A 25139-nucleotide genomic window follows, 5' to 3' on the forward strand; every position below is an offset into this window, starting at 1 on the left:
CTTGGCCTTTTTAATACAGCTGCTCTTTAAAATAGCATGGTAAAGGCGAGGAGCCTGAAATATGCATAAGGCTGGCTCCCTTGGCAGAGTGATACTGAATTCTGTAGAAGGAAATGCCGTCACTCTGGTTAAGTCAGTGGGAAGTCAGCCAGCTTGGTACACAGCTTGGTACCTAAATTCTAGAGTCTGCAATGGAGGCTAAGGTTTTGGGCAAAATGCAAGTTAACTAAAACAGGTTCAATTTCTCTGGGTACTTCCAACTTGTGTATGTATTCAAAAGGGGTTTTGGACCGTCTTTCGTGGGGTGCTTTTCTGTTTTGATCGAGAAAAAGAGCTCAACAACTCAACAGCACGTTTTTGTTCGTTCCTCAGTCAGGTTTTTTTTCTTTTTATCCGACTCTTTTTCAATGATTGGAATCTTCCGGAAAACTTTGCTGCTATGAAGCTGAGTCTGCCCACCGCTCGCGCCTGGCGGGATTTCACGGGGCTACTCTCAACATGGGCGCGCCGGCCCAAGCGCTCCCGGGCCTGGCGTCCGTGCTCGGCCCCGCCCCCGAGCACCGCCCGGGCCCCGCCCGCGCCTGCGCGCAGCGGCAGCACCGGGGAGCGGGGCGGGGAGCAGGGCGGGGCCGAGCAGCCGGAGCCGCTGCGCGGGCGCGCCCCGCGGAAAGCGCGGCGGAGAGACTGACCTCGGCAGTGTGCGTGTTTCCTGCCAAGCATGGAGGTGTTCCCGTCCCCCCTGGAGTCCGCCAAGTTCATAGCCGAGCACAGCAAAGATGTCTCTGTGGACGAGGAGGGAGCGCGACGGGTGGCGGAGAGCCTGTTCGACAAAGCCTCGGCAGCGGAGTTCGGGCTGGCGGGGTGGAAAAGCCTACACGAACTGAACCCCCGGTCCGCCGACAAGGAGGCTGTAGACTGGGTGTTCCTGGTGGACACCCTCAACTTCTCCTTCTGGTCCGAGCAGGAGGAGCGCAAGTACCTTGTGAAGTACAAGGATAAAACCTACAGCGGCTACTGGTCGCTGTGCGCCGCCGTCAATAGAGCCCTGGACGACGGTCAGTGAGCGCCGGGGAAGCGTGGCCGGGGCTGCGGGCGGGGGGCGTCGGAAGCCGAGCGTCGTGTATTAAATGAAAGCGGCGCCTCGGAATTGGGACACGCTCTTGGGAACTGCTGCTCCCCGTGTCAGTAGCTGTGTGTGTGCAGGCGTCCCGTTGAGCTTGGGGAAGGGAACTGGAAGTGCTTTCAAAATACCCTTGTACTGAAACTACCTAACTCTTGGCTGTATCTGGGCTATTTCTTCCATTCAAGAGACTTTAAGGATTGCCAGGAGTCAGCTGTGCGTGACTTGGGTTATTGCACATGTGTTCTTAAGTTGCGTATTTCCATGGCAAATGAATAAATGGGGCATAAAGTGAGAATCCTCTGGACTAATCAAATGCCAGTGTCTAAAGTAAATCTGAAAACCCATGTGCCCCTCAAACCAGTATTTTAAAGTTTCGTATTTAAACCCAGTACTTTGGCACTCACTCTTTTTGCTGTTCTCAGAAAAAAACCCCAACCGTTAGTAGACACAGATGAAGGTTTTAATTAATTTTCTGCGTAGTTATTTAGTAAATTAAGGGGGTATTAGCATTAAGACACTTTTTGTAAACACACAGCATGATTAGGATTCATGGGAAAACAGGCTATTCTGACTAAACTAGCTATATACTGACTATATTTGCTAGTGTACTATGTAAACATCACACTTAAAATATGAAAACTAAGCAGTTGGGGAAATTACATACAAAAAGTAACAACAGTTCTATGGTTGTATATTGGAAGTTTGCTGTAGAAGAAAACATTTTATGCACTCATAAATTTAATTGTGAGCAGCTCTGTGGATGTGGTTATTGCTGAAAGCAAAGGTGGGTTTAAGAGTTGATGGACTTCTTAGATGTTCCTATAGAAGTTCTTTCCTTTAGCAGACCACTGCACTAGGTCTATATGTTATGTTATGTGATAGCCTAAATATCTTATTTTCACTTTTCTGAAGGAATACCTATCACCAGTGCATCCTATTTTGCCACCATGACGGTTGACCAGGTTAGGCACGTATTTCGCTCTGACACAGAAGTGCCTTTGCCCTTGATTGAAGAAAGACACCGGGTGCTGAACGAAAGTGGAATAGTTCTGTTAGAGAAGTTTGGAGGATCCTTCCTCACCTGCGTTAAAATGAGTGAGAAGAGTGCTCAGAAACTGCTACATCTCATACTGGAAAATTTTCCTTCTTACAGAGATGAAGCTGTATTTGAGGTAAGCTAATTCTAAAGATCTGGAAAAAAAATCCTTCTATTTAGTAACAGTAAAATACACTTGATAGTCCACAACTAGTCAGGACAAGAGTCCTTTTCTTTTTCCCACCAGAGGAGTACCTTTTTCTCATATGCTGTCTCTTTATCACTTTACTGTAATTTATTTTGGTATACTCTGAGTTCCCAGTTAGATCACACTTCCTTTGTACTCCTTAAAAATGCATAGTATTTGAGATAATTCCTGCCTGAAAAATGGGAATCCTTAACCTTCCTCCCACCATCTTGTTTTTCTTTTACCTTAAGGGTCTCTGCAGCTAATGAAGGAAGTGAAACTCTGGTAGAATTAATGCACAGCTACTGGGACTCCACTCTCTAACGGCTGTTGATTCAACAGGCATTACTCAAATCACTATAGATTAGAAGTAACCCACATTTTTACAAATTTTGACAGTATACTGAAGCATTTACTGAAAGAAACTGATGGGAATTAAGCAGGGATCATATGATATTTTTTGTCTCCCAGTTTTCACCTATACAGGCATGGTTTTCATTTAGCACCTGTAACTTATGTAGCAGCTCGTGTGCTCAGTTGCATGTGAAGTAGTACTCTGTTGTTACATCATTAAATCGAGAAGACTTTGTTAGTGACAGTACAGCCTATACTACTGGTCTGTGCAGTCTTTTCAGCTTCTTGGAATACCAGTCACTGAAGCTTTGAACCTATTGCATTTATTGCCCTTCAGTAGGAGGTGTCATTTTATTTTCTTCTGTCTCCTGCTGTGAAGCAAAATATATTTACATAAAAAATCAGAGGTTCTTTTGAATTAATTTTTGAAGCTACTGGTTTTGTTTATTTGGGTTTTTTTAACATAAAAAGTATTTTTTTGACAATTTTTATGATCAAAAAGGGAATATTTTCTAAGTAAAGTGATATTTTCTTATCTTTATAGTGACTGTATTCACTGATGTTATATCTTTCATGAGATGATGATGAGTGCTTTATAAAGCAAGCCTCCTTAAAAGCAGCAGCAGACTACAGAATGAAAAGCTGTTCCAAAAATGATCCCAGACCGTAAGCACTGACTTAGTAATAAAGCCTGTTGCATGAATATGGAAGCTTTTTTCTGCTTTCACTAAGCAAGATGTATATTTTGAAGTGGTGACATGGATCATTATTTTTATGGCAGCAGGTTGAGCTCTCACAAGTAAGACTTCTAAAGGGTTAGGAGGGAACTGGAAAGATGGTGAAATATCCAACAGCAAACCAGTGCTTTTCAGTAACTCTCCAAAGGAGAAATAGATGTAAGTTAAGTCATACATTAGAATCATACTATCAGACCGCTACAGCTGACCTTCTAGGGAAGCTTTTAAAATTAGCACAATTATTTGACTGTATGTTTTTCCAAATGCATATACAAAATACTTTTAATAATTACATATGTAATCCTAGAAATTGCCAGTGTTAGTTTTCCTGAAAAAGAAAATGCAAACCAAGACCAAAATCTCCAAAACATTTTTTTCTCTTTGGTGGATAATTCATATTTAGATGCTGTGCTGCAATTTAAGTTTTAGACTATATTGTACTCATATATCAGGGTTTTTGTGTTCCGACAGAGACTTAGTGGAGTCCTTTTTGATCTTCCCCTATATTGCATGTTTTCATCTTTTACTTACCATTCATCGCCTGGAACTGAGGTTGTAAAATTCTCATGATCCTATTCTTTGCTTTTTTTTTTTAATGGCTGTGCTATCACATTTTTCTCTTTGCCAACACAATACTCCTCCTTTCTTTTAATGCCAGTAGGTCATAATTAGGTATATTCCTTAATATTAGCACATTGTACTGCAGAGAAGATGCAAATGTTCCTGTACATGGTACTATTTCCTGAAAGGCAAAGTGTTGCAGAAAAAAAGATAAAAGAGATAAAGTTGTATTGCCATGTTGAAAAAAGTTCCATTTTTGATAAATTGAACTATCTTTACAATCTTTCACAGACAGAATCAGAGACCAGGTAAGGGTTTAAAGGACTATACCATAAGTGGGTCCAACCTCCCTGCTCAAGCAGGGTCATCCCCAGAGCACATGGTACACGATTGTGTCCAGACAGTTCATGTGCATTTCCCAGGAGGGAGACTCCACAATCTCTCTAAACAATCTGTGCCAGTGCAGTCACTTGCACAGTAAAGAAGTTTTTAAGTTCTTCCAATTTGACATGTAGTATCATCCACCTAGTGATTTTCCCTGCTTTCTGATAAATAGTGGGAAAATTTACTCAAATGCTTCATAGTCCTTTTCACATTGAGATTTTTTTGTATAAACTTAATGTGTTCTGTACAACAAAAAAGTTAACAATGAAACAATGAAATTATAAATGTATCTGCTCAGCCATGAGTCCCAATATTTTTTTCCTAATTAAGCTACAGCATGAAATGAAAAGTCCGTTCTAATTCCACCTTCCTCTTCTCTTGTGAAATGGTGTGGTGCTAGAGACAATCAGTACTTTACTACTGGAAAATTCCTAATGCTATGAAAGAATGACACTCTTGCTTTGGGACATAGGAGCTATGATAAAATTTGGTCTGTTAATTAACTTCTTGTTACCACTTCTCGTGTGATGTTTAAGGTGGTGTTTTGTTGTTTAAGGTACAAAATCATGTATGTTCTCTAGAAGAAAGTTTGTGCATCTATGTCAAGTATAGAATGAGGCATATGGAAGGCAGGAGTTTTGAGGATGTTTTGGAAGTTGTTCCATGAAATGTAGTTGAACTTCCCAGTATTTTTGGAGAATATCATTCAAGGACAAAAAATCTGATTTGCTGTCAGGAATAGTTACAGCATCTTGGCAGTAAACAAAGAGGAGCATTCATTAAGTTTTCACCAGAATTCTATTTCTTTAAGAATAAAGATAAATGGATTAACAAAATGTTTTAATTGTCTAGTACAATACATGCCTATTATGCCTCTCTTGTCAAATTAAAAGGTTGGATGTACTGTAGAGTTTCTGAAAATTAATGTTGCTGTTGTTCAACTACAGTGTTTACCAAGTGGCAGTAAAAAACTGTGAATGTGTTCTGAGATCCAGGCATATTCTAAACAATTTTTATTTGCTGCAGTAACTTTTATTATGTTACTTTTTTATTTCAGTTTATTTATGAGCATTCCACATAATCCATGTTTGCAGTTTGATATTGTTTAGATTTCAAGATATTTAAGATTGTTGCAGTTTTATTCTGTTCTAGTTAACTAATGTTTGCTTAACAATATGAAATTGTTAATGTGTTATTTGCTATATTTATTGATCAGGCACTTAAACAATCCATAAATTTCTTTCTTTAGAAAAAGAAGGTGTCTTTCTACAAACGGGCACAAATACTTGTGGCTGACACATGGAGTGTTTTAGATGGCAAAGGAGATGGCGCTTTTGATGATATATCCAGTCTGACAATATTTGCTGACTACAGAATTCCACAAGTTCTTGTTCACTTAAAAGCAATGAAGTATTCTGAAAAATTAATGAAGAAACTACGTGAAGGTTTGTCCTTGCGAATATCAAGTAATCTTACTGCTCGATATTGTAGACTAAGGCTAGTTCTAAAATGTAATATGTTGTCCATGTAAGGGTTATGTGTCACTTAATGATTAATATATGATTATAATTATAACATATATATAGGTTTTAGTTTTTTAAGCATGGTTTCATCTTCCCAATACCTACTAACCATGAATTTTAGTGAATAAAAATAAGCCAATCTCTTTTGCACTGCAAAATGACTGTCTTTAGATGTAGAAGTGCTATTATGCAATTTCAGAAGTACTCGGGAAGATAAACAGATTAATGCAGTTGCCCATGAACTTTAAAAGAATGGCCGTACATGTATTTATCTCTTTATGCATATCTATATAACTAAATAGACCTCATAGACATTCTATCCTTCCATGAATCCTAATGAAAAGATTCCCATTTAAACAATTCCACGGTTTCTCTTTACATTCAGTTCCTTTGGGGGGTTGTTTGTTTTCAATTTTAAAATCTAAGTCTTCAGTCATCCTGGTAGAAAATACACTATGAAGTATAATAATTATATACTAAAAAGAATACTATAATAAAAGGCTATATTTTTTGTCTCTGTAAGCAAAGAAATAATCATATGATTTGCAGTACACACTGCTCCTAAAGCAGTTCCTTAGAATACAGGCTGTTGCTTGAATTGAATGGGAAGGAAGCTTCTAAGTGCAATATAGTAAAATTAAAGTAACCATTAGAAAATGTGTAGCAACACTGTTAACAGTTGCTGGGTAAGTCGCGAGAACTAGAACCCTAGAACAGAATAAATGTGAAGGGGAAAAAAATTCACAAATTTAGTCAGTCCTTGGCCTCCTGTCTGCTCCGTATAAATGGATTGCTGTCTCTTGTGTCTGCAGGAACACTTTTCCAATCTGGAGACAAAGAAGAGGTAGAGATCCGTGGCTGTTCTATTTGGTGTTGTGCATTGATTTGTAAGCACCTTCAGGAGCTCTATCAGAAGAAGGGTCATGATATGCATGAAAAAATCAATGCAGTTTTACTCGATTATTATCTTTGGGATTATGCCAGAGATCACAGGGCAGAGATGAAAGATATCCCGTTCCACCGAGTACGGTGTATATATTACTAAGTCCAATCCAACAGCTCTTGTATTGCTGCCTTATCTTTTGAACTTGCTTTTTCATATGGTGATTTGTCATGCACTAATTTGGAATTGTTAAATCAAATGCTTGTTTTCTAGTGATGTAGTAACAATGTACCTTTTTTTCTGCATTGTTTTATTACGTTTTTATTACCTTTCTTTTAATCTTTTGCTTGCCCTGATTGGAATTAACAGTGTAAACTTTGCAGGCAACTGATGTTAAGGTAGGGTTTATTACTCCTGCTTTGACCTTTGTATTGGTGTATGTGGCTACCTGTGTGCACAGCCAGATGTGTGTGCAGATCCTGTGGTGTACCTTGGTGTACCTCAGCCCCTCCCTGTTCCTGCCCGTCCCCTGTCATACCTGCACTGAGGTGGCAGGTGCCTGGCAGTTGTTTTACTGCTCAGAGATGGAAGTGTAACCTGTCCAGTTGTCCAATAAACAGTGCCGTGACAGACGTGCCATGGGGGTGTGTCTGTGTTTTTACTGCTAGGGGTGAGATGGGGGGGCTCAGTCCATGCAGTGAGGGAGGTGGGAAGGGAGGGGAGGAATCACAGAATCACATAGGTTGGAAAAGATCTCTGGGACCATCAAGTCCAACCCGTGACTGAACACGAGTTTGTCTACTACTGAGTGCCATGTCCAGTCTTTCCTTAAACATCTCCAAGGACTGTGATTGCATCACCTGACTAGGCAGCCTGTTCCAATATTTAATCACCCTTTTTGTGAAGAAATTTTTCCGGATGTCCAACCTGAACCTTCTCTATCACAGCTTGAAGCTATTTCCTTTTGTACTGGCACCTGTTGCCTGTGAGGAGAGGCCGAACGCCATCTTGCTACTCCTACCTTTCAGGCAGTTGTAGAGAGCAGTAAGGTCACACTGAGCGTCCTCCAGGCTGAACAGCCCCAGCTCTCTCAGCCGCTCCTAACACCACTTGTGCTCCAGACCCTTCCCCAGCTCCGCTGCGCTTCTCTGGACGCACACACACACCCCTCACCGTCCTTCCCGCACAGAGGGGCCGAGTCCCGCACAGAGGGGCAGGGCGGGAAGAAGGGCCGGTGCTCCGCCGGTCCCGCCGCTGGGGGCGCTGTGCGCGCGGCGGGCGGCCGGCATGGCGGCCGTTGCCTAGCGAGGGTCGCAAACAGCGCAGGCCGCTCGCCGCCGCCTGCCCTCGCTGCGGCCCGGGCCCACGGCACGGCCCGGCACGGCACGGCACGGCACGGCACGGCACGGCACGGCACTGCACGGCGCGGCCCGGCCCCGCTCGGCCCGGCACGGCACTGCACGGCACTGCACGGCACTGCACGGCACTGCACGGCACTGCACGGCACTGCACGGCACTGCACGGCGCGGCGGCCTCCCCGGCGCTCTAGCGGCTCCCGACCCTCACGCGTGATACGATCCCGGCCGCTCCTTAGGTTTGGAGACGTTGCAAACACGGAAAATCCGCTGGGCCGCACGCAGAACATCCCTGCAAGAGAAAAGGTTGCCAGTATGTTTGCCTCTGCCCTGTGGCAGCCGCGGGCGTCGACACCCGAGTGTCTCTCTTGCCTTGATGTTTTAGGAATGTTTCATATTCCCATGTTCTTTTACAAAGTAGATCCTTAGGAAATACGGTTTCCCTGCCACACCCGGGACATGGTTTGTTAATTTGTTTGTTTAGGAATATAACTTTAAAAAGAGAGTAAGAAATGTTGGCACTTAAGAGCAGCACTTGCTAGGGGGCAAAAAAATAATGCACCCAGATAACTAAATTCAATTATCAATCAAAACGTGTTTTCAATCTGTAGTTAGTACTTTTATGTATCTGTTTCTGATTGGCCATGTCCCTAATGATACAAGTCATTCTCATGTTTTGTTTATTTGTTCTTGTGCTCAGTCAATAAAATGAGGCTTTTCTATTTTCAAAGTTCAGCCAAATCTTCAAATTAAAAGGAGTAAAATAAAATGCAAAAGCTCTTCTCTTCACTGCCATGAGATAATACTGTTTTAAGCTATTAGTTTTCAACAAACCTGAATTTTGTGAGCTTAGATGATTTCTGCCAGTTCAGTAATGCAGCTTTCTTGAAGACAATGTGTGTGAGAGCACGAAGTTCAGCAAACTTTACCTTTCATAACAAAAATTCTCAGAGTTAGCAACAACAACGGCAAATATGTATGTGGGATCCCATGCAGATTTTTGAATTCTAGTGAAAAACAGCTATAAAGAAAGGCAATTCCTTAATATTTACAAGTGTGCTACTGTGCAATGCCTATGCTGTAAGAATGAATATGCACCAGGCAGTATAAGGAACCATGTATGTTAAAATTATAATTATTAATTTAATAATTACATATGTGCCTAAAGTTTCAGATCAAAATCGGAGGAATGTTCTACATGTAGTAAATAGATACATTTAAAACCACACTTCCTTGTGCTTGTTGAGTTAGAAATGTTTGGTGCTTAATAAGTGGAAGAGGGTATGTATATACAACTTTTGGAGAAAAAGGTTTTGTTTGACTGATTTGGGTTGCCTATGCAATATGAATGCAGGAACAGGAAAATGAGAGGATCCATTGTAAGCCTTTGCTTTACCAATAGTGTTTATTAAAACTCTTGCAATATTGTTGCTTTGTATGACTGTGTTATAATCAAATAGGAAATCAGGCAACTTTCAGACTTAAGTCTGCTAACCTGGAAATAAATAGTTGCAAAAATAATTTATTAATTTATTATATAGTTATTAATAGAGCTGCATTTATATCAGGTAGTTTTCGAGATTGTAATATTGCTTACATGTTCCTTAGGAAATCTCAGCTTTTCACTTCAGGAGATACATTCTTTTGTATTATATAACATGGAAAACTTTTTTTCTTAGTTGCAGACAGCTGTGAATGAAGTGAACAGAGCTGTGGTAACAGATTTCTTCTTGACTATGTGAATACTGAGTGGGAAGCACAGTGGTGGAGTCTGGCATGGAGGAGATCCCAGTTAAAGTTGCAGTCCGAGTCAGACCTCTGCTTTCCAAAGAAATACTTCATAACCACCAAGTGTGTGTCAGATTAGTGCCAAATGCCAAACAAATTATCATTGGAAAGGACCATGTCTTCACTTTTGATTTTGTATTTGGCAAAAACTCAACCCAAGAAGAAGTTTATGCTGTTTGTATTAAGCCTCTTCTAGTGTCTCTGACTGAAGGATACAATGCTACAGTGTTTGCCTATGGACAGACTGGTTCTGGGAAGACTTACACCATCGGTGGTGACCACATTGGTAGGTTATAGAAAGGTTTCTGGTTTATGGAAATTTTTTAATTGGTAAAGAGTGCTTCTATGCAAGTTAAATATTTATAACATAGCAGATAATGCTGCATAATTTTAAGGACCAAGGCAAAAACCTGTAGTAAAAAAACCCCAAGCTTCCAAAGTTTATGTGATAATTAAGGTTCTAAAATCTTCTCCATAAATTAGACTATACTAAAAATATATAAGAAAAACACTAATTTGTAAAGTGTTCTTTCACATTCCACATTTTAACATGCAGTTTATATTAGAACTTTTTTTTCTGAGACATAGTGGTTTTGAAAATTTTTACTACATTTATCTTACCTTGCAAATGTCTTCATTAGGCACTTAATTGTTTACTTGCTCATTCTGTGTTGGATTTGTTTGCTTTTTTGGGGCTTTTGAGAGAAATTTCTGTGGCATCTGAGAAATTTATGCTTTAATTCTTCCAAATTGGTATAAATAGAGTATTGTAAATATCTTGGTAGAGTCTTCCTTTTATTTAGAATCATAGGATCACTGAACTGTGTAGGTTTGAAAAGACCCCCTAAGATCTTAAAGTCCAACCATTAACCCTGCATTTCCAGGTCCACAACTAGGCCCATTCCATTGGTTGACCACCAGTGAAGAAATTCTTCCTAATATCAAATCTAAACCTCCTCCCCAGGTGCAGCCTGAGGTAATTTTTTTCTTGTGCTGTCACTTTTTACATGGGAGAGGAGACTGACCCCCCTCCCCCAGTTTCACCCTCCTGTCAGGTGGTAGTAGAGAGCACTATGATCTATCCTGGGTCTGCTTTTCTCCAGCTTAAACAACCCCAGCTCCCTCATCTGCTCCTCCAGACCCTGCCTCAGTTCTGTTGCCCTTCTTTGGACACACTCCAGCTCCTCAATGTCCTTACAGTGGTGGGCCCAGAACTGAAACGACACTGGAGGTGTAACCCCGCCAGTGCCCAGCACAGGGGGACAATCACTGCCCTGGTCCTGCTGGCCACGCAACTGCTGGTACTCCTCAGGATGCCATTGGCCTTCTTGGCCACCTGGGCACATGGCTGACCCGTGATCAGCTGCTGTCAACCAGCACCCACAGGTCCCTTCTGGCTGAGCATCTTTCCAGCCACTCTGCCCCCACCCAACCTGTGGTGCTTAAGGGGATTTTTGTGCCTCAAGGGCAGGACCCCACAGCTGGCTTTGTTGAACCTCATACCACTGGTCTCTTATTGTTGTAGTGTTATCACTTCTATTCCCTTCACTAGTAGTTATTTAATGTTCCTATAAGTACCATTGCTAGCTAAATTGTTTTGGTAGTGGATGTCACAGTCTAAGGATGATCATAGCTTTGCAATTACAACCTTTTAGTTTAATGAATATATTTACTAAATTAATACTTAGATGTGAGCAACCCGTTAGTCTTTTGGTAAAAGAGATTCTTTTTGTTGTCTCATAGGCAAACAGCTTCCATAGTCTTGGATAAAGAGCACAGATGATTAATGGAAACATTGTCCTATGCTGACTATGTAAAGAAATGTAGAGTTTGGCATCAGAGTTCCATGTTTATGAAGAATTAGGAAATTACTGTTAATGTTGGTCATAAATCTTGTCTCGCTATGTTACTGATGATTTTGCTTTATATAAGTAGAATTTATAGTTTCTCAAACCCTTGAGATGTCATTGCTAACCATACTGAGTAGGGATAAAGAAGAAATCTGTACTCTGAGAAATACAGTTTTAAAGCAGAATCCATATTTTTCATAACTTTCTTAACTGTAAAATTATGTAATTTAAATCCTCGTACTGGATTTGAATCCTAGTACTGGATGCAAACAAAACTTCTGACACACACAGGAGAAAAAATTACAAAAATCCTTGTGAACAAGGAGCTCTTCAGATTCCTTAATGTGTTGCATACTAAATTCACAGGCTTCTCTCAAATTTCAGTCTTTGTAATTTATGTTACAGAATGACTGCAGTTTTCTGTGACATTTGTGCTTATATTTTAGCATCAGTTGCAGTGGATGAAAGGGGCATAATCCCACGGGCTATTCAGGAATTATTTAATCATATTTCTGAACATCGTAATATTAACTTCCGTGTGAAGGTATCCTATATAGAGGTTTACAAGGAAGAACTTCGAGATTTGTTGGATTTGGAGACCTCTGTGAAATATCTACATATTCGAGAAGATGAGAAGGGAAATACAGGTAGGATTCCAGCTCTCAAATTTGGTGCTTTGTGTTTCAGTTTGTGTCCAAATTATTCTTGCTTTCTCTTGAAAGTGCTTATTCACTGCTAATGAATAAAAGGAAAAAAAGTATTAAAGTTTCAGAATATAAGCTCAGTTCAGCTGTTTGGAAACAGTTTGGGGTTTAGATGCTTGTCAGCAATATAGATGTTCTATTATATGGATGGAAGTGGCAACAAATGATAAAGTAAATAACACAATTATTGTTTCTGCAAGTTCTGTCTAGAAACAAAATAGTATGTGATTATTCACTTGAATAAATATTTTAAGATTAAACCATTGCTTCTTCCTTCAAAATTACAATTGTTAAGTCAATTATATTGTAAATATCTGCTCCCCTTTTACAATGAAATGAGTGGAAGAGACCACTTCATTAAGAGAAGGGGAAGTAGATATTTTTAGAGGCTTTGAGATTAATACTTGCCCTGTAGGTATCCTGTTCACCCCATGAAAATGCTAGAAGAATCCACATCAGAGTTATTTTATTCTGAAAGTACCTAATCTGGTTTAGGTTTGGATTTTTTTTCTTTATATTCTAATTGTTGTGTTTAGTCTAGTATTCTTAAACTGTTATATTAAGCTGTCATGGGTTTTTTGTCTGTAGCTGGGAGAAAGCACTAGTTCAGCACAAATCTTGCAGACAATATCGTTGCTTCAAAAGGATCCCTCAATACATTTTAAATTATTTATTTTCTTCAGTACAGTTAGAGTAATCTTCTTGTTCTAGGATGCTTTCCATTTCTCATTAAAAGAAAAATATGATAAAAAATATTATTAGTAAGAGTACTTGGTAGAAGTACACTTGCACTTTATTAGATTACTAACGTACCTGTCCCAAAGGCCCAACTATCTTTTCTATTCAGATAGAAATTATTTTCTTAGTACAGGCTTGGAATAAGTTTTAGTAAAAACTTTATAGTTCTTAGTCTTTTTTTTGACTGGCAGAATATCCTTTGAGCTGATTTTGCTCATATTTTTTCTAGGTAGCACCACACTGTAAATTGTAAAGATAATGTGCAGTGTGCAATGTGTAAATGAGTTGTGTCTTGTGTCTAAGATACTGTTTCAAATGTTATGGCACAATAGACCCCTACATTAAATATCTGCAGGTTTTAGATGTGTTATACCTCATGCTTTGCACATATTGTATCTTCTATTTCTATGGCTATATGCTATGACTTCATAGGTAGGTCATAGCCATAGCAGGTTTGTATGTTTCTCTAATGCACTATTATAGGTATTGCTGTAAACTATTGCTGAAGAATTATTATTGTAAACTATTGCTATTTAGAATTTATTAAATTATTCTTACTTTCATCTGGTTTGGTGTTTGAAGTGATTGTCGGTGCTAAGGAATTCCAAGTAGAATGTGCAGATGAAGTAATAAGCCTGCTGGAAAGTGGCAATGCAGCTCGTCACACAGGCACAACACAGATGAATGAGCACTCTAGTCGATCTCATGCCATTTTTACCATCAGTATTCATCAGAAGCAGTCTGCAGAGTATCAGAATGCTGCACAGGATTCAATCGCTTCAAAGTTTCATTTTGTGGATTTGGCAGGATCAGAGAGGGTAGCAAAGACTGGAAATACTGGTGAACGCTTCAAAGAATCAATTCAGATCAATAGTGGTCTCTTGGCCTTGGGAAATGTCATCAGTGCCCTTGGAGACCCAAAAAGAAAAAGTGTACATATTCCATACAGGGATGCTAAAATCACTCGTATTCTGAAAGACTCCCTAGGAGGAAATGCCAAGACTGTTATGATAACATGTATAAGTCCATCCTCACTGGACTTTGATGAATCTTTAAATTCCCTCAAATATGCCAACAGAGCAAAAAACATTAGAAATAAACCAGTAGTAAATTACAACCCAGAAAAAGACCGAATTGATGAAATGGAACTTGAAATCAGATTGCTTCGGGAAGCTTTGCAGAGCCAGCAGGCCCGTAATCACCAGTTACATGACTTAAATGAAGAAAAAGCCCGTATCAGTTCACTTGAGGAGCAGCTCACTCGCCTTCAGGTTCAATATTTCAGTTACAGAAATTGTGTAGATGAAGCCTTACCTTTTCTGGTTGATTTGTATGATGATGTTAGCTTAAGAAGAAGTCAGCGGGACAGGTTGCAGAGCTGGATCACTATGGTACAGAAAGTAAGGAAGGAAGCTCTCACCATCCAGGAGGCTGACACAGGCACTGAGACCAGCCCAGTACCACATCACATTACAATACTTCAGCTGAAGAGGGAACTAAAGAAATGCCAGGTATTTAATTATAAGCTGTTTATTTAAATGACTAAGTAGAAAAGCAATCTGCCAAAATTTGAGCTATATTTTGAAAGATGGATAAAACTGTCACCTGTACTTAATTTGACAATTAAATTTAATTTCCAGCTTTGTAGAATTTCCTTTGGCCAATCCCTGGGATGTAGGTGTTTTGTAATGGATGTTTGAATACACAATCAGTGACAACAGAGATGAGTTGAAGTAATGTTATATTTTCTCTAGTCAGTTTCAAGATGATTCTTGAGGCTGAGCTGTTTTATCTGTTAGATATTTGGTTTTAGCTATGCTAGTATGCTAAGTTTGGCTGAGATGAAGGTAGTTGTCTGTATAGCATCCCCGAGGGTGCTGTGTTTTACATTTGTGACGAATACGATTGTAATAAGACAGTAATGTTTTTGCTCTTTCTGAACGGTGCTTTGTACAGTGACAGGCCTTCTGTTTTTCTGCCTGCACCCGCCCCCAGTAAATAGATTGGAGGATGCATGAATAGTTAGAGACACAAACATGAAACAAAGCAGATGACCTGAACTAATCAGAGAGATTTCATACCACATAAATTGATGCTTAGCAATAAAAAGGGAGAGGAGGAGGTTTAGGTAGACTTAGCTGTATTTTGCCCAGAACTGGCTCAGCATTAGTCAGCCTTGGGAGGTGGTAGGCAATAGCTTTTGCATCATCTCTTTTGTTTTATTTTCTTTCTCTCTTGCACTTCATCATCACTTACTGATCAGTTTCTATCTTGACTCACAAATTTTCTTGCTTTCACTTTCCCTTTGCTCTTCCTCTGTGCTCCTAGGAGATGGGGGTAGTGGGATCTGAAGAGATAGCTCTTGTGCTTAGCTACCTCCTTGGGTAACCCAAAACAGTCTATTTTGGAACCCAACCTATGGCTCAAGGCTTTCAAGATAATAACAGATTTGATTATAGTGTGCTAGAGTAAACTTATTAATACCTGTTTGGTTAAGATGTTTAAGGACTGTTTCAGGTCATGAAGCTGCATATTTGCTTTGGGTGCTGATTTGTATGTGTCCTTGAATATTTAGATGCTTGATTCCTTTCTAGCTGTAAAACAGCCTCCAAGAATCATTAATGACTATTTTGAGATTTTGCTATTTTGTTTGCTCTTTATCACTTGGTTTTCCTTTGCTTGGGAGTGCTATGACAAAACCACTGTCCATCAGCCTAATCTGGTACTTGGGTCTTACATTGTGGATGTCCCAGCACTCCAAGAACCACGTCATGAATAAAATCATATAAATATATGATTTATATATAAATCATATATATATATATGATTTATTATTTATATTTTTATAAAATAAAAAGCAACTATACTTTTCCCCTCTTCTTCCCTGAGAGACATTTTGCAGAGAGAGGGGGAAAAGTGGTACCTATCCCTTCCTCTCCTCCAGAACAGTTTTTTATAGTTTTGATGTAGTGGCTTCTGAGTTCCTTCAGTATCCTTATGTAATCAGACTGTTCATACGAATGTGTTGTGATCCCAACATTGATTATTGCTCATAAGGTTAAACAGCTATTTGGGGTTGCCACATGATTTGAGCATGCCAGGAACATGCTCTAAGGTGATTGATCCCTGGGGTGTCAGTATGTCTGGGAGGAGATGGGCAGGAGCACAGGGCCATTGCTGCCCCTGACAGCTTGTGATTTCATATCTGAACAGGCTCATTAACCCCTCAAACTAATACATTATTTGAAGAAGTGAAGGTGAAACACAGTGACTTCTATAGCTGTGTTGGATGTGCCCCATGCCTATAAAGTCAGCGTCCAGTGCCCTTAGAAATGCAAGAGGGTCTGGTCTAAAAGCCCACAAACAGGCTTGTAGTGGTCTGAGACTCAGAAGATGTCTTGGTCTGAGGCCACAGAGACACTAAGCCAGAGACTGAACCCTCAAGTGTAACAGCTGACCTTAAGAAACAGTGGAAGCAGAGATCAAGTTAATAAGAGAAGAGGCAGCTCATACTCAGAGGAGGAGAGAGGAAGAATCAGAACAGGTAGCCTGTTCCACAGCAGGATAGGAAAGCAAAGAGACAAAAATCATGAGAGGCAGAAGCTACCTGGTCCCTATCCATGGTCTAGCTGCAAGATAATGTGTAAAGATTTTGCCTGACAAGATGAACTAATTGCTACCTGGTTGCTCCAGAGCTGGAATAGTAGGGCTAACAGTCTGGAACTAAAAGGTAGGGGAACACAGTAGCTAGGATTCTTTGCTAGAGATTGTGGGACTGACAGAGGGATTGGAAGAGGGTCAGCCACCTCCAGCTTCCAGAGGTGACTCCTATTGAGCATGAAGATAAAGTACTCTCTTAAGGAAGATATTGTCATCCAGTGAGGCATGTGGACTGCCACAGCGGAATATATTTAATTAGGGAATTAGAGGTGGTGGAGGTAATCTTCAGCAACATGGACAATAATCAGGCCTCGAAAGATCCAAACAATGTACAGTCCACACAATCTGAGTGTCTGAAATCTATACAGAACACACAGACATCACATAACAGCAACCTAGTAAGGCTGAATTAGGCTTACTCTGTGGTACCAACTTTGTATAGAACAGTTTGCCAGCCCTAGAGATTTACTGAAAATCTCTATTCCCTCTCCTTGATATGGGCCTACATCTCAGCTGTGGAAAGATTGTTACACAAGGTCTAGAAACTCAAAAGATAATGTGGATAATCTCTTTACCCCCTTGCTTGGGCAGGCCAGCATATTGGCTACCATGACCAGGAATTACTCTGCTTAAGGGAAAGGGAGCCATGGGCCCATGACAAATCCCACCCTACAGGTCTATCTGCATGACTGTGAAATGGATATGAGAAGTGGGGTGGTGCACCTATTTTGGTCCTGGAACTTTGCACATAAAGCAGTCTGTACATAAAGGGGGAAGAGGCAGTTTAAAAGGGTCTTCCAGGAAGATTACTGTTCCAGTTGCTGTCAACCAATTCCTGAGATGCAGTAGATCCCTTCCTCTTTCTGATACTGATTCAGTGGACTTACAGCTCTGTGGGTTTGAACCTCATGCTTCTACAGTGTGTTACAATCTGCTCTATTCATAAAGGAGCAAAGAAAGAAAGAAAGAAAGAGAAGGAAGGAAAGGAGAAAAAGGAAGGAAAGGAGGGATAGGAAGAACAACAGAGAGATTAAGTAGAAACATACCACCCCTCCATGCGTCTTAATAATGTCTCATAGATCCTCTCCATCTGGTCTTGGTGGTGAGGGTCCCCTGCCAAAAGCATAGTATCCAATGGATTAGCATTTATTTGGGCCAAATGGGAATGCCCAGGTGCCTCCCCTGAGGGGGGGCCATGTTTGACACTGTCCCTTGAAAGACTTTGGGTCAGCTGCATCATTTTGTATCATGAACAGTCCTCTGGCACAGGGTCTCGGGAACCCTTCAGGGGGCCCTTGATGAACCTTGATGCCCCCTTAGCTCCCACTCATGTGAATGTCCCATAGGTTTGATTTTCTGGGGTGGGGGGCCCCACAGCTGAGCTAATCTGCACAGTGGAGGATGCGTGTTCAGTGCCTCTGACCAGAAGTTTTCACATGCACCCAAAACCCTCCTCCCCCACCCTTTGGTGGGAGGAATTTTCTTCAAACCTGGCAATAGACAAGCCTGGGGCCATGGCCTCCACCCTGAACCCACTGGGCTTGGGTCTTCGTGAATGCTCTCCCAGCCTTATCCATTACTTCCCAGGCCTGAGATGCTTTAACCAATTTTCTTTTTTTTTCACTTTTCTTCTCTCGAATAGCCTTAGTCACAGAAGGCTATTGAACTCACAGAGTTTCCATCAGGAGGCACATTCACTCTGGGCTTTGGTGGTGCTGCTTCGTTGTACAGTTTTGCCATAACAGGCAAAAAAACGTTATGACAATGTTTAAGCCATGAGTGATAACATTTCAGTCTCTGACACCATGGAAGGACTGTGCTGGTCTGTTGTAGGATCATACAAATATTCTTGTAGCATAACCTGGGCGTCTGTCCTGAGTGATCACTGTAACCAGACAGAACCCACATCATGGACTATATAAATTCAGTGGACATTTTATGGGTATTTTACAGGACTAGTCTATAGACTAAAGGAATGATATCTGTGCATAAGTCAAAGGATGGGAAGGGAAGAAAGGATGGTTAATAAGGTTGCATTGGATAGTGTGGGGCTTGAGCATGACATAAATGGTGTGGAGTATGAAGTGGGGGTTGTATTAAGTCTGGCCAAGATGGAGTGAATATTCTTCATAAATGCTTGCAGGGTGCCATGTTTTACATTTCTGACTAGTACAATTCTGATAAAAGACCAGTGTTTTAGGTCTTGCTGCAGAGTGTTTGCACAGCATCAACGGGCTGACTCCGTCTATGACACCAGTGAATAGATAGGCCGGTGTGCCCAGGGACAGGAGGAGCACAACCAGGCAGATGACCCAAGTCAACCAAAGAGATATTTCACATCATATGACGTACTCAGAAACTGAAAGGGGAAGGAGGGGGATTTAGTTATGTTAGCTGTCTTTTTGCGCAGGAGCTAATGGACATCAGTCTGCCCTTTGGAAGCAGAGAGTAATTGGTTTTGCATTAATTAACTACCTTTGTGTTATTTTTTCTGTTCTTTCACTTCACCTTCTCTTACTGTACAATTTCTGTCTTGACCCACAAGTTTTCTTACTTTTACTCCTCCTTGGGACTGGGGGCTTGGAAGTGAGGGAGTGTACTTAGTTAGGTAAGTTAGTTTTCCTCTTAGTTAGGGGGGGAAAGAAGAGAAAGAGAGAGAGAAAGAGAGAAAGAGAGAAAGAGAACTTTCCTATCTCTTGGAAGTGTGTACTTAGGTGCATATCCTCAGCAGTTGTCCTGTGAACCCAGAAATTGTTTTGAATCTTGGGAAGATATTACTTCGTCAGAAGCATTACAGATATAATTACAATACAGATATTTTCAAAGCTATCAGTGAATTTACAGATAACCCAGGGACTAATTTTTACAAGTTTTGTCTCATATTATCTAATACTATGTATGTAATATGCTAGTCTGTCTAATATTACAAAGTTAGAGTCTCATCTCTTATCTCTTAGCAATTTCCTAAACTGTATTTCTTCAGCTATGGTCTCACAAAACCTCCTATATTTCCTTTTCCATTACTATGCCTTTAGCTAACAGAGTTTCTAAACTATTTGCAGATTTCTTTGTCTAATCACTTTCTAACATTTGCTTTTGTGTTAAACATCAACTTTTGCTTTTTGGTGACATCATGCTTCTTTATGGTTTTCCAAATAAGGTGAAAACTTCTAAACATCTGGGAGTCTTAGCATGCAGATACACCATGAGGATCCGGTCATATCACTTGTGCTGATCAGCTGTTTCTCTCACAGTAGATAATAATCCTAGAGACGACCCGTGGGGAGAAGAGCTCTCAGCCTTCTGAGAGCATGTCTCCTAACAGAACTGACACATGATCAAATAAATAATTCTTTTTGGAAACATCCCCATATACATTTAGGAAGTACTTATATTGGATGTGCTGAGTTAAAATGACTCTCATTTGTTGACTGTGAACATCAAAAGAAAAGAAATGCAGGTTATTGTACAGTGAAAATCATCTCAAATCAAAATTAATAACAGATTTTATTTCTTAAAACAACTATACACCAGTTGGATTCTGAGTGAAGTTCTGATGCCAGATGAACACCTCAGAAAAACTAATTTGAGTTTTGTCACATGTGGAAGGAGGCAGTGCTCCAATAAGTTAGAATTTTGTAACATCAACCCATTTTTAAGTTTGCTACCAAATTGATAAAGCTATAGATCATTGTCAGGCAATTGCATAAACAAATTTTGTCTTTTCTTTGTTCACAAGAAATCTAAATCACAGCTTGTTTTCTTCCTTCTTGATTTTCTTCTGTGACTTGTTTGAAACCTCTGTTTCCCTGGTTCAAAACAGTGTAAAAGCTGGACTTAAACTTAGCTCGAACTCTCTTCCCCCAGGGAGTATGCCATCCACAGCCAGGTTAGAGGAAGGCTAAAATAAATGGGACACTACAGACTCCAGAGCAGGGTTTGCATATGGACAGATTTAATAACTAGTAGAGGACCTGTTCTTGTCTTTACATACACATTTCTTTGCTAGCAGCTATTGTTTCTTGGATAATGCTGTCTTGCATGATATTAAAATACTGAATTGGCTGTAGCTAACACCCAAACTCATTCATATGTCCACCACCAGGACTCTTGGAGAAAAAAATAGGAAGGGCAGGAATGAGAAGGTTTGTGGGTTGATGTAATGTTTCAGTACTGTCTTTGGCTTCTGCAAGCTTTCTAGAAGACTAATAACATTTGGAAGCCTTCATCCATCAGTATAAATTCATTCACAAGAACATATGAACAAGCATTCTTGTGTTTTCTTTAATCTTTAAACTGTTATCCAAGTTGCAGATTGAGGACAGCTGTTCTTATTTTTTCATTAGAGAAGTATATTAATCACAAGATGCTGTGATCTTGTAGCTACATATAACAGCATACTAAAGATAATAATTGAATTTAATATATACTTCAATAAATTAGGTTTGGTTGTGAGTACATTATCGCCTTGGGAAGAATGAAACTTGTCAGAACAAAATCAATAGATGGAACAGAAGTGAAGAAATAGCTGCTAGAAACTGCAGATAACCACTTAGACAATTTGCTATACATACTTCAAGACTTTGCAGTGCTGGTCATGTCTTTTAACAACAAATGAGGTTTTATTTTATTGTAGGAATAATAAAGTCCCTTTTGCCAAGCTGAACTTTTCTTTTATTATCTAGCAGGTACTAGTTATGGATGAAGAACTATTTAGCCAGAAGAATCATGAAGTGCAGATACTGCAGAATCAGATAAAGACATTACTACAAGAAAAGAAAGAACAACAGGAACTTTTAAAGGAGGCTCAAGAAACACAAAGATTACAGGTATTTTCCCACTGGCACACATTTATCTGCACTGAACCATCCTTCTACCATGTGAATGCATTCAACAGTCCCTCAGAATTTTTTTTACTTATTACCAGTCAATACTGGGGACTTTTTTTTTTAATTAGAGCTGTTTTACAGAATGAGTTGGGTGCTTCTAGTGGGTGTATCACAGTAATATGATATTGGAGACTGTATATGAACCTAGCTGTGCCAGGAGCCTCCTGCATAACTAGAAGTGAACCATTCATGCTCTCCATGCTTCCTGAAGCATAACACACAAATCTCTCCCCAGATTTGTATCATTGTTAAGGAGTTTCAGGACAATTAATAGATCAGGATTTGAAAGATGATTTTAAGACTTTGAAAAATGCTTTAGAATTGAAAAAAGACTATATGGATCCTATAGAATGCTTGAATTGAAAAGTTGTGTAGAAACTTATTTTGCTATAGCTTTATTAAGAGTTAGAGTATTGGCTCCTTTTGACTTTATAAGACAGAATTCTATCCTGATGTTCTGATCATTTACCATTAGAGAAAACTGAGTGACACAATGGAAAGTGAGGTAATGACAAAAAGGCTGCTTGCCTCTTTCCTTCTGTAGATCTTGAATTTGCTAATGAAATTACAGTGGCTAGTACGTGCATAACATGCATCTAGAATAGTTAATATTCTGCTGGTGTTGCCAGACATGCAGATTACAGATAATTTATTATATGAATTTTTAAAAGAGAAAAGCATAAACATGGATAGCTAGTGCTCTTCTCCTTATCATACTTTTTCTCCTTTTTCCATTTCCTTTCTGATGGCTTGGGGAGAGTCAGTGCATTAAAGGTAAGTAAACTAGTCATGATCTTTTTCTTCCTTCTGTACTTTCTTTCTTTTCTGTCACTTCTGGCTAGATTTTTTTTAGCCTGCACACCATAGTGTCAACTTACACTGTGATAATGCTTATATAAATTTTGGAGGATACAAGGTAGCTATCACAGTGTAGATAGAAGGTTCTTTCAGTATCAGAGACAGGAAGGAAGCTTGAGAGCTTTCAGGCACCATTTTGGCATTTAGTTCACTAAACTGCCACTTCTGTTTAAAAACATACAATGTAAAGCAAGTGCTTCTGTCAAATTTTACATTGCGTTTACAGGCATATATAATTTAATGGTACATGATAGAATAAGGACTTCTAGAGTAGCAGATATGAGGTAGGAGGTAATAAATGTTTATACACATATGTACTCATGCAATGGGTATTACAATGTGGAGTTGTATGTGCAATTTTATCAGGGACAAATAGTTTCAAGGTGGATCAGTTAGCTCTTAATATGATATTCATTATATATTCTATTTTCTATGGCATAGGAATAATATGTATTGTATTCCAACACAATGTCAACTTGTAAAGCATTGTTTGTGTTTGGAAGGAACTTTCAATCTAAGACAACAACATAAAGAATGAATAAAAATATGTTACTCAAAGTAGAAGAATGCAGAATGTATCGTGAGCTATATTTCAACTTCCCTGTTGTTGCTTGGCCAGATTTTAACCATATTCAAAAAGAGTCAAAAATGATAGAGTGAGTTGAATAATGGATATAATCTTGGCCTTATGGACGAATCAGTTTAGATAACATAAGTTATCTAAGTACTAAGTAAGTACTTTTGAACAATGTATGGAGAATGCTGTAGGAGAAGCAGTTAAGGTCTCCAAACTAGCATTATCAACAAACCTGAGGCTGGGTGGAAGAAAAAGTAGGAAGTGAACCTGGGATCATGTACATGTTTAGTTTATTAATACAAGTAATCTTTCAAGTGGAATTGTACAAAGTGGAAGAGGAAGCCCATATACATGTTTAATTAATAAGACTCAGACCATAAGTTTAATTTGAAAATATTTGTTTAATTCTCATTTTATTTCTCCATAAACACACATATAAAGCAAGCATGAGCTCCTAATTATGTCATCCACTTCTCACTAGATGCCTGGATAGGCTAACGTAGCTAAACCAGGTGTGCTGAGAGAGAGATTTCAGGTCAGAGTCACAATTTAATAGAAAGATTAATATAAATGTAGTGATACACATTAAAACTGGCTTAGACCCACAAAGTCAGATTACAACCTGCCATCCTGTTGGCCAAGGTGGTGGTTGCAGTCCTATCAAGTGGTGATTGCAGTCCTGTTGAAATGATGGTTGCAATCAAAAGTGGTGGTCCTGTGGAAGTTCTGGGCCTTGTCTGGATCTGTCCAGGTGTGATGGGGGTTCCAAGGTCCCAGTTATGTATGGTCAGGTTCAAGGGAGAGTATTCAGCACCTCTCCCAGGGTGGACAGTTGCACAATGGGAATGATGTAATCCTGAAAGTCATAGGATATTTTTGGGAATCCTTGGTGGTCTAAGTTGTTACAGCTGTCCATTATGGTGGTGCTGTTGAGCCATTATGGGCCATTGGCAGAGGTGACCCCCTCAGGATGGGGGGGGTCATCGGTGGGACTGTGCTGGTGTTTCCCCAGAAGGAGTTAGCATTGCAGAGTCATTTGTGAAGAAAAAGAAACACTCCACTCCTCAGAGTGTTTGGCTCTTCTCCCTTATCTCATTTAACACCCAGCTTGTAGCCTGAGGTGTCAGCTGGGCAACTGCTGGGCATCTACTGCAAACGACCCATCATTAACAGTTTGTCAGAAATGACATAGAATACTCAATTCTGTTACACCCCACACTGGCACTCTCTCTGCAACCCAGGACACTCAGGTAGGTCGTTCTGAACAAAAAAAGTGTCTAAACTTTATTGGATTGGGGAGTGGGAGCGGGGAGGGGATTCTGAGACTGATGATATGTCATAGAATTCCCAGTTTGTTGCAGAATTTGCCTGTGCCTTGTGCAATAATTTAGGGTCAGTGGGTGATTTACAAGATTAATGACTTTTGTGAGGAAGTTGAGAATATGATACAGTGCTCAGTTTTGCTTTTGCTTTATTTTTTTTCCCCATGAGATTGAGAAAATGGTGGAACAGCACATAGTCATTGATCAGCTAAAATTGAAATTAGAGAAGTTTACAGATGTGAAAGCTTTAGATTTCCCAAGTGCTTATGAAGATGGGCCAGCTGTCATGGCATTTGCTAAGAGGGGCAATGGCGTCCCAGTAACAAAAAACCTGCCTTCAGAGACAGAGATCCAAAAGGTAAGGTCTACCCAGATTTTCCCCTTTTTACTTTGTAATGATTATAGGCCAATCATTAGACATGACATGATAACATATGATGTCTTCCTCAGATACTGCTGCTTAACTTCCCACTGAAAAACTAGTTTTGTAATATTTGTTTATGCCACAATTATCCAAAATGTTTAGGCTTAAAGTTTCCACCTACAAGTGCTATGGCTGATGTTTTCACCCCCCAGCTGGTTTTCTAGGGGCTTTGAGGGTTCAAGTTTG

General features: G+C 39.9%; 2 protein-coding genes across 5 annotated transcripts in view; both read left to right on the plus strand.

Annotated features, from left to right (window-relative positions):
* The first annotated feature begins 603 nt into the window (after positions 1-603).
* On the plus strand, positions 604-7425 carry QNG1 (Q-nucleotide N-glycosylase 1). Its single transcript, XM_071424854.1, has 4 exons — positions 604-1055; positions 2036-2295; positions 5632-5827; positions 6718-7425. The coding sequence occupies exons 1-4, from the start codon at positions 719-721 to the stop codon at positions 6948-6950; spliced, it is 1026 nt and encodes a 341-aa protein (XP_071280955.1). The 5' UTR covers positions 604-718; the 3' UTR covers positions 6951-7425.
* An 884-nt stretch (positions 7426-8309) lies between these two features.
* KIF27 (kinesin family member 27) overlaps positions 8310-25139 on the plus strand; it is a 29480-nt gene continuing 12650 nt past the window's right edge. The window contains exons 1-6 of one of the 4 annotated variants that reach the window (XM_071424843.1): positions 8310-8449; positions 9823-10217; positions 12228-12428; positions 13806-14734; positions 21569-21712; positions 24699-24887. In XM_071424843.1, coding sequence (XP_071280944.1) covers positions 9920-10217; positions 12228-12428; positions 13806-14734; positions 21569-21712; positions 24699-24887 — 1761 coding nt within the window. In that variant the 5' untranslated portion in view covers positions 8310-8449; positions 9823-9919. Of the gene's footprint in view, positions 8457-9713; positions 10218-12227; positions 12429-13805; positions 14735-21568; positions 21713-24698; positions 24888-25139 lie in introns of those variants that run through there. The other 3 variants (XM_071424845.1, XM_071424844.1, XM_071424846.1) reach the window with 3 other exon arrangements.

The sequence above is a fragment of the Agelaius tricolor genome, unplaced genomic scaffold (genome assembly GCF_023055355.1).
Source record: "Agelaius tricolor isolate 1412-34295 unplaced genomic scaffold, bAgeTri1.0.p SCAF_4, whole genome shotgun sequence".
NCBI classification, from domain to species: Eukaryota; Metazoa; Chordata; class Aves; order Passeriformes; family Icteridae; genus Agelaius; species Agelaius tricolor.

What these genes read in the sequence shown, in the direction of transcription:
- QNG1 (XM_071424854.1), top strand. Translation starts at nt 719, where the DNA reads ATGGAGGTGTTCCCGTCCCCCCTGGAGTCCGCCAAGTTCATAGCCGAG. An exon ending in GAGATGAAGCTGTATTTGAG is followed by an intron (nt 2,296 to 5,631) that starts GTAAGCTAATTC and finishes TTCTTTCTTTAG; the next exon opens with AAAAAGAAGGTGTCTTTCTA. An exon ending in AATGAAGAAACTACGTGAAG is followed by an intron (nt 5,828 to 6,717) that starts GTTTGTCCTTGC and finishes TTGTGTCTGCAG; the next exon opens with GAACACTTTTCCAATCTGGA.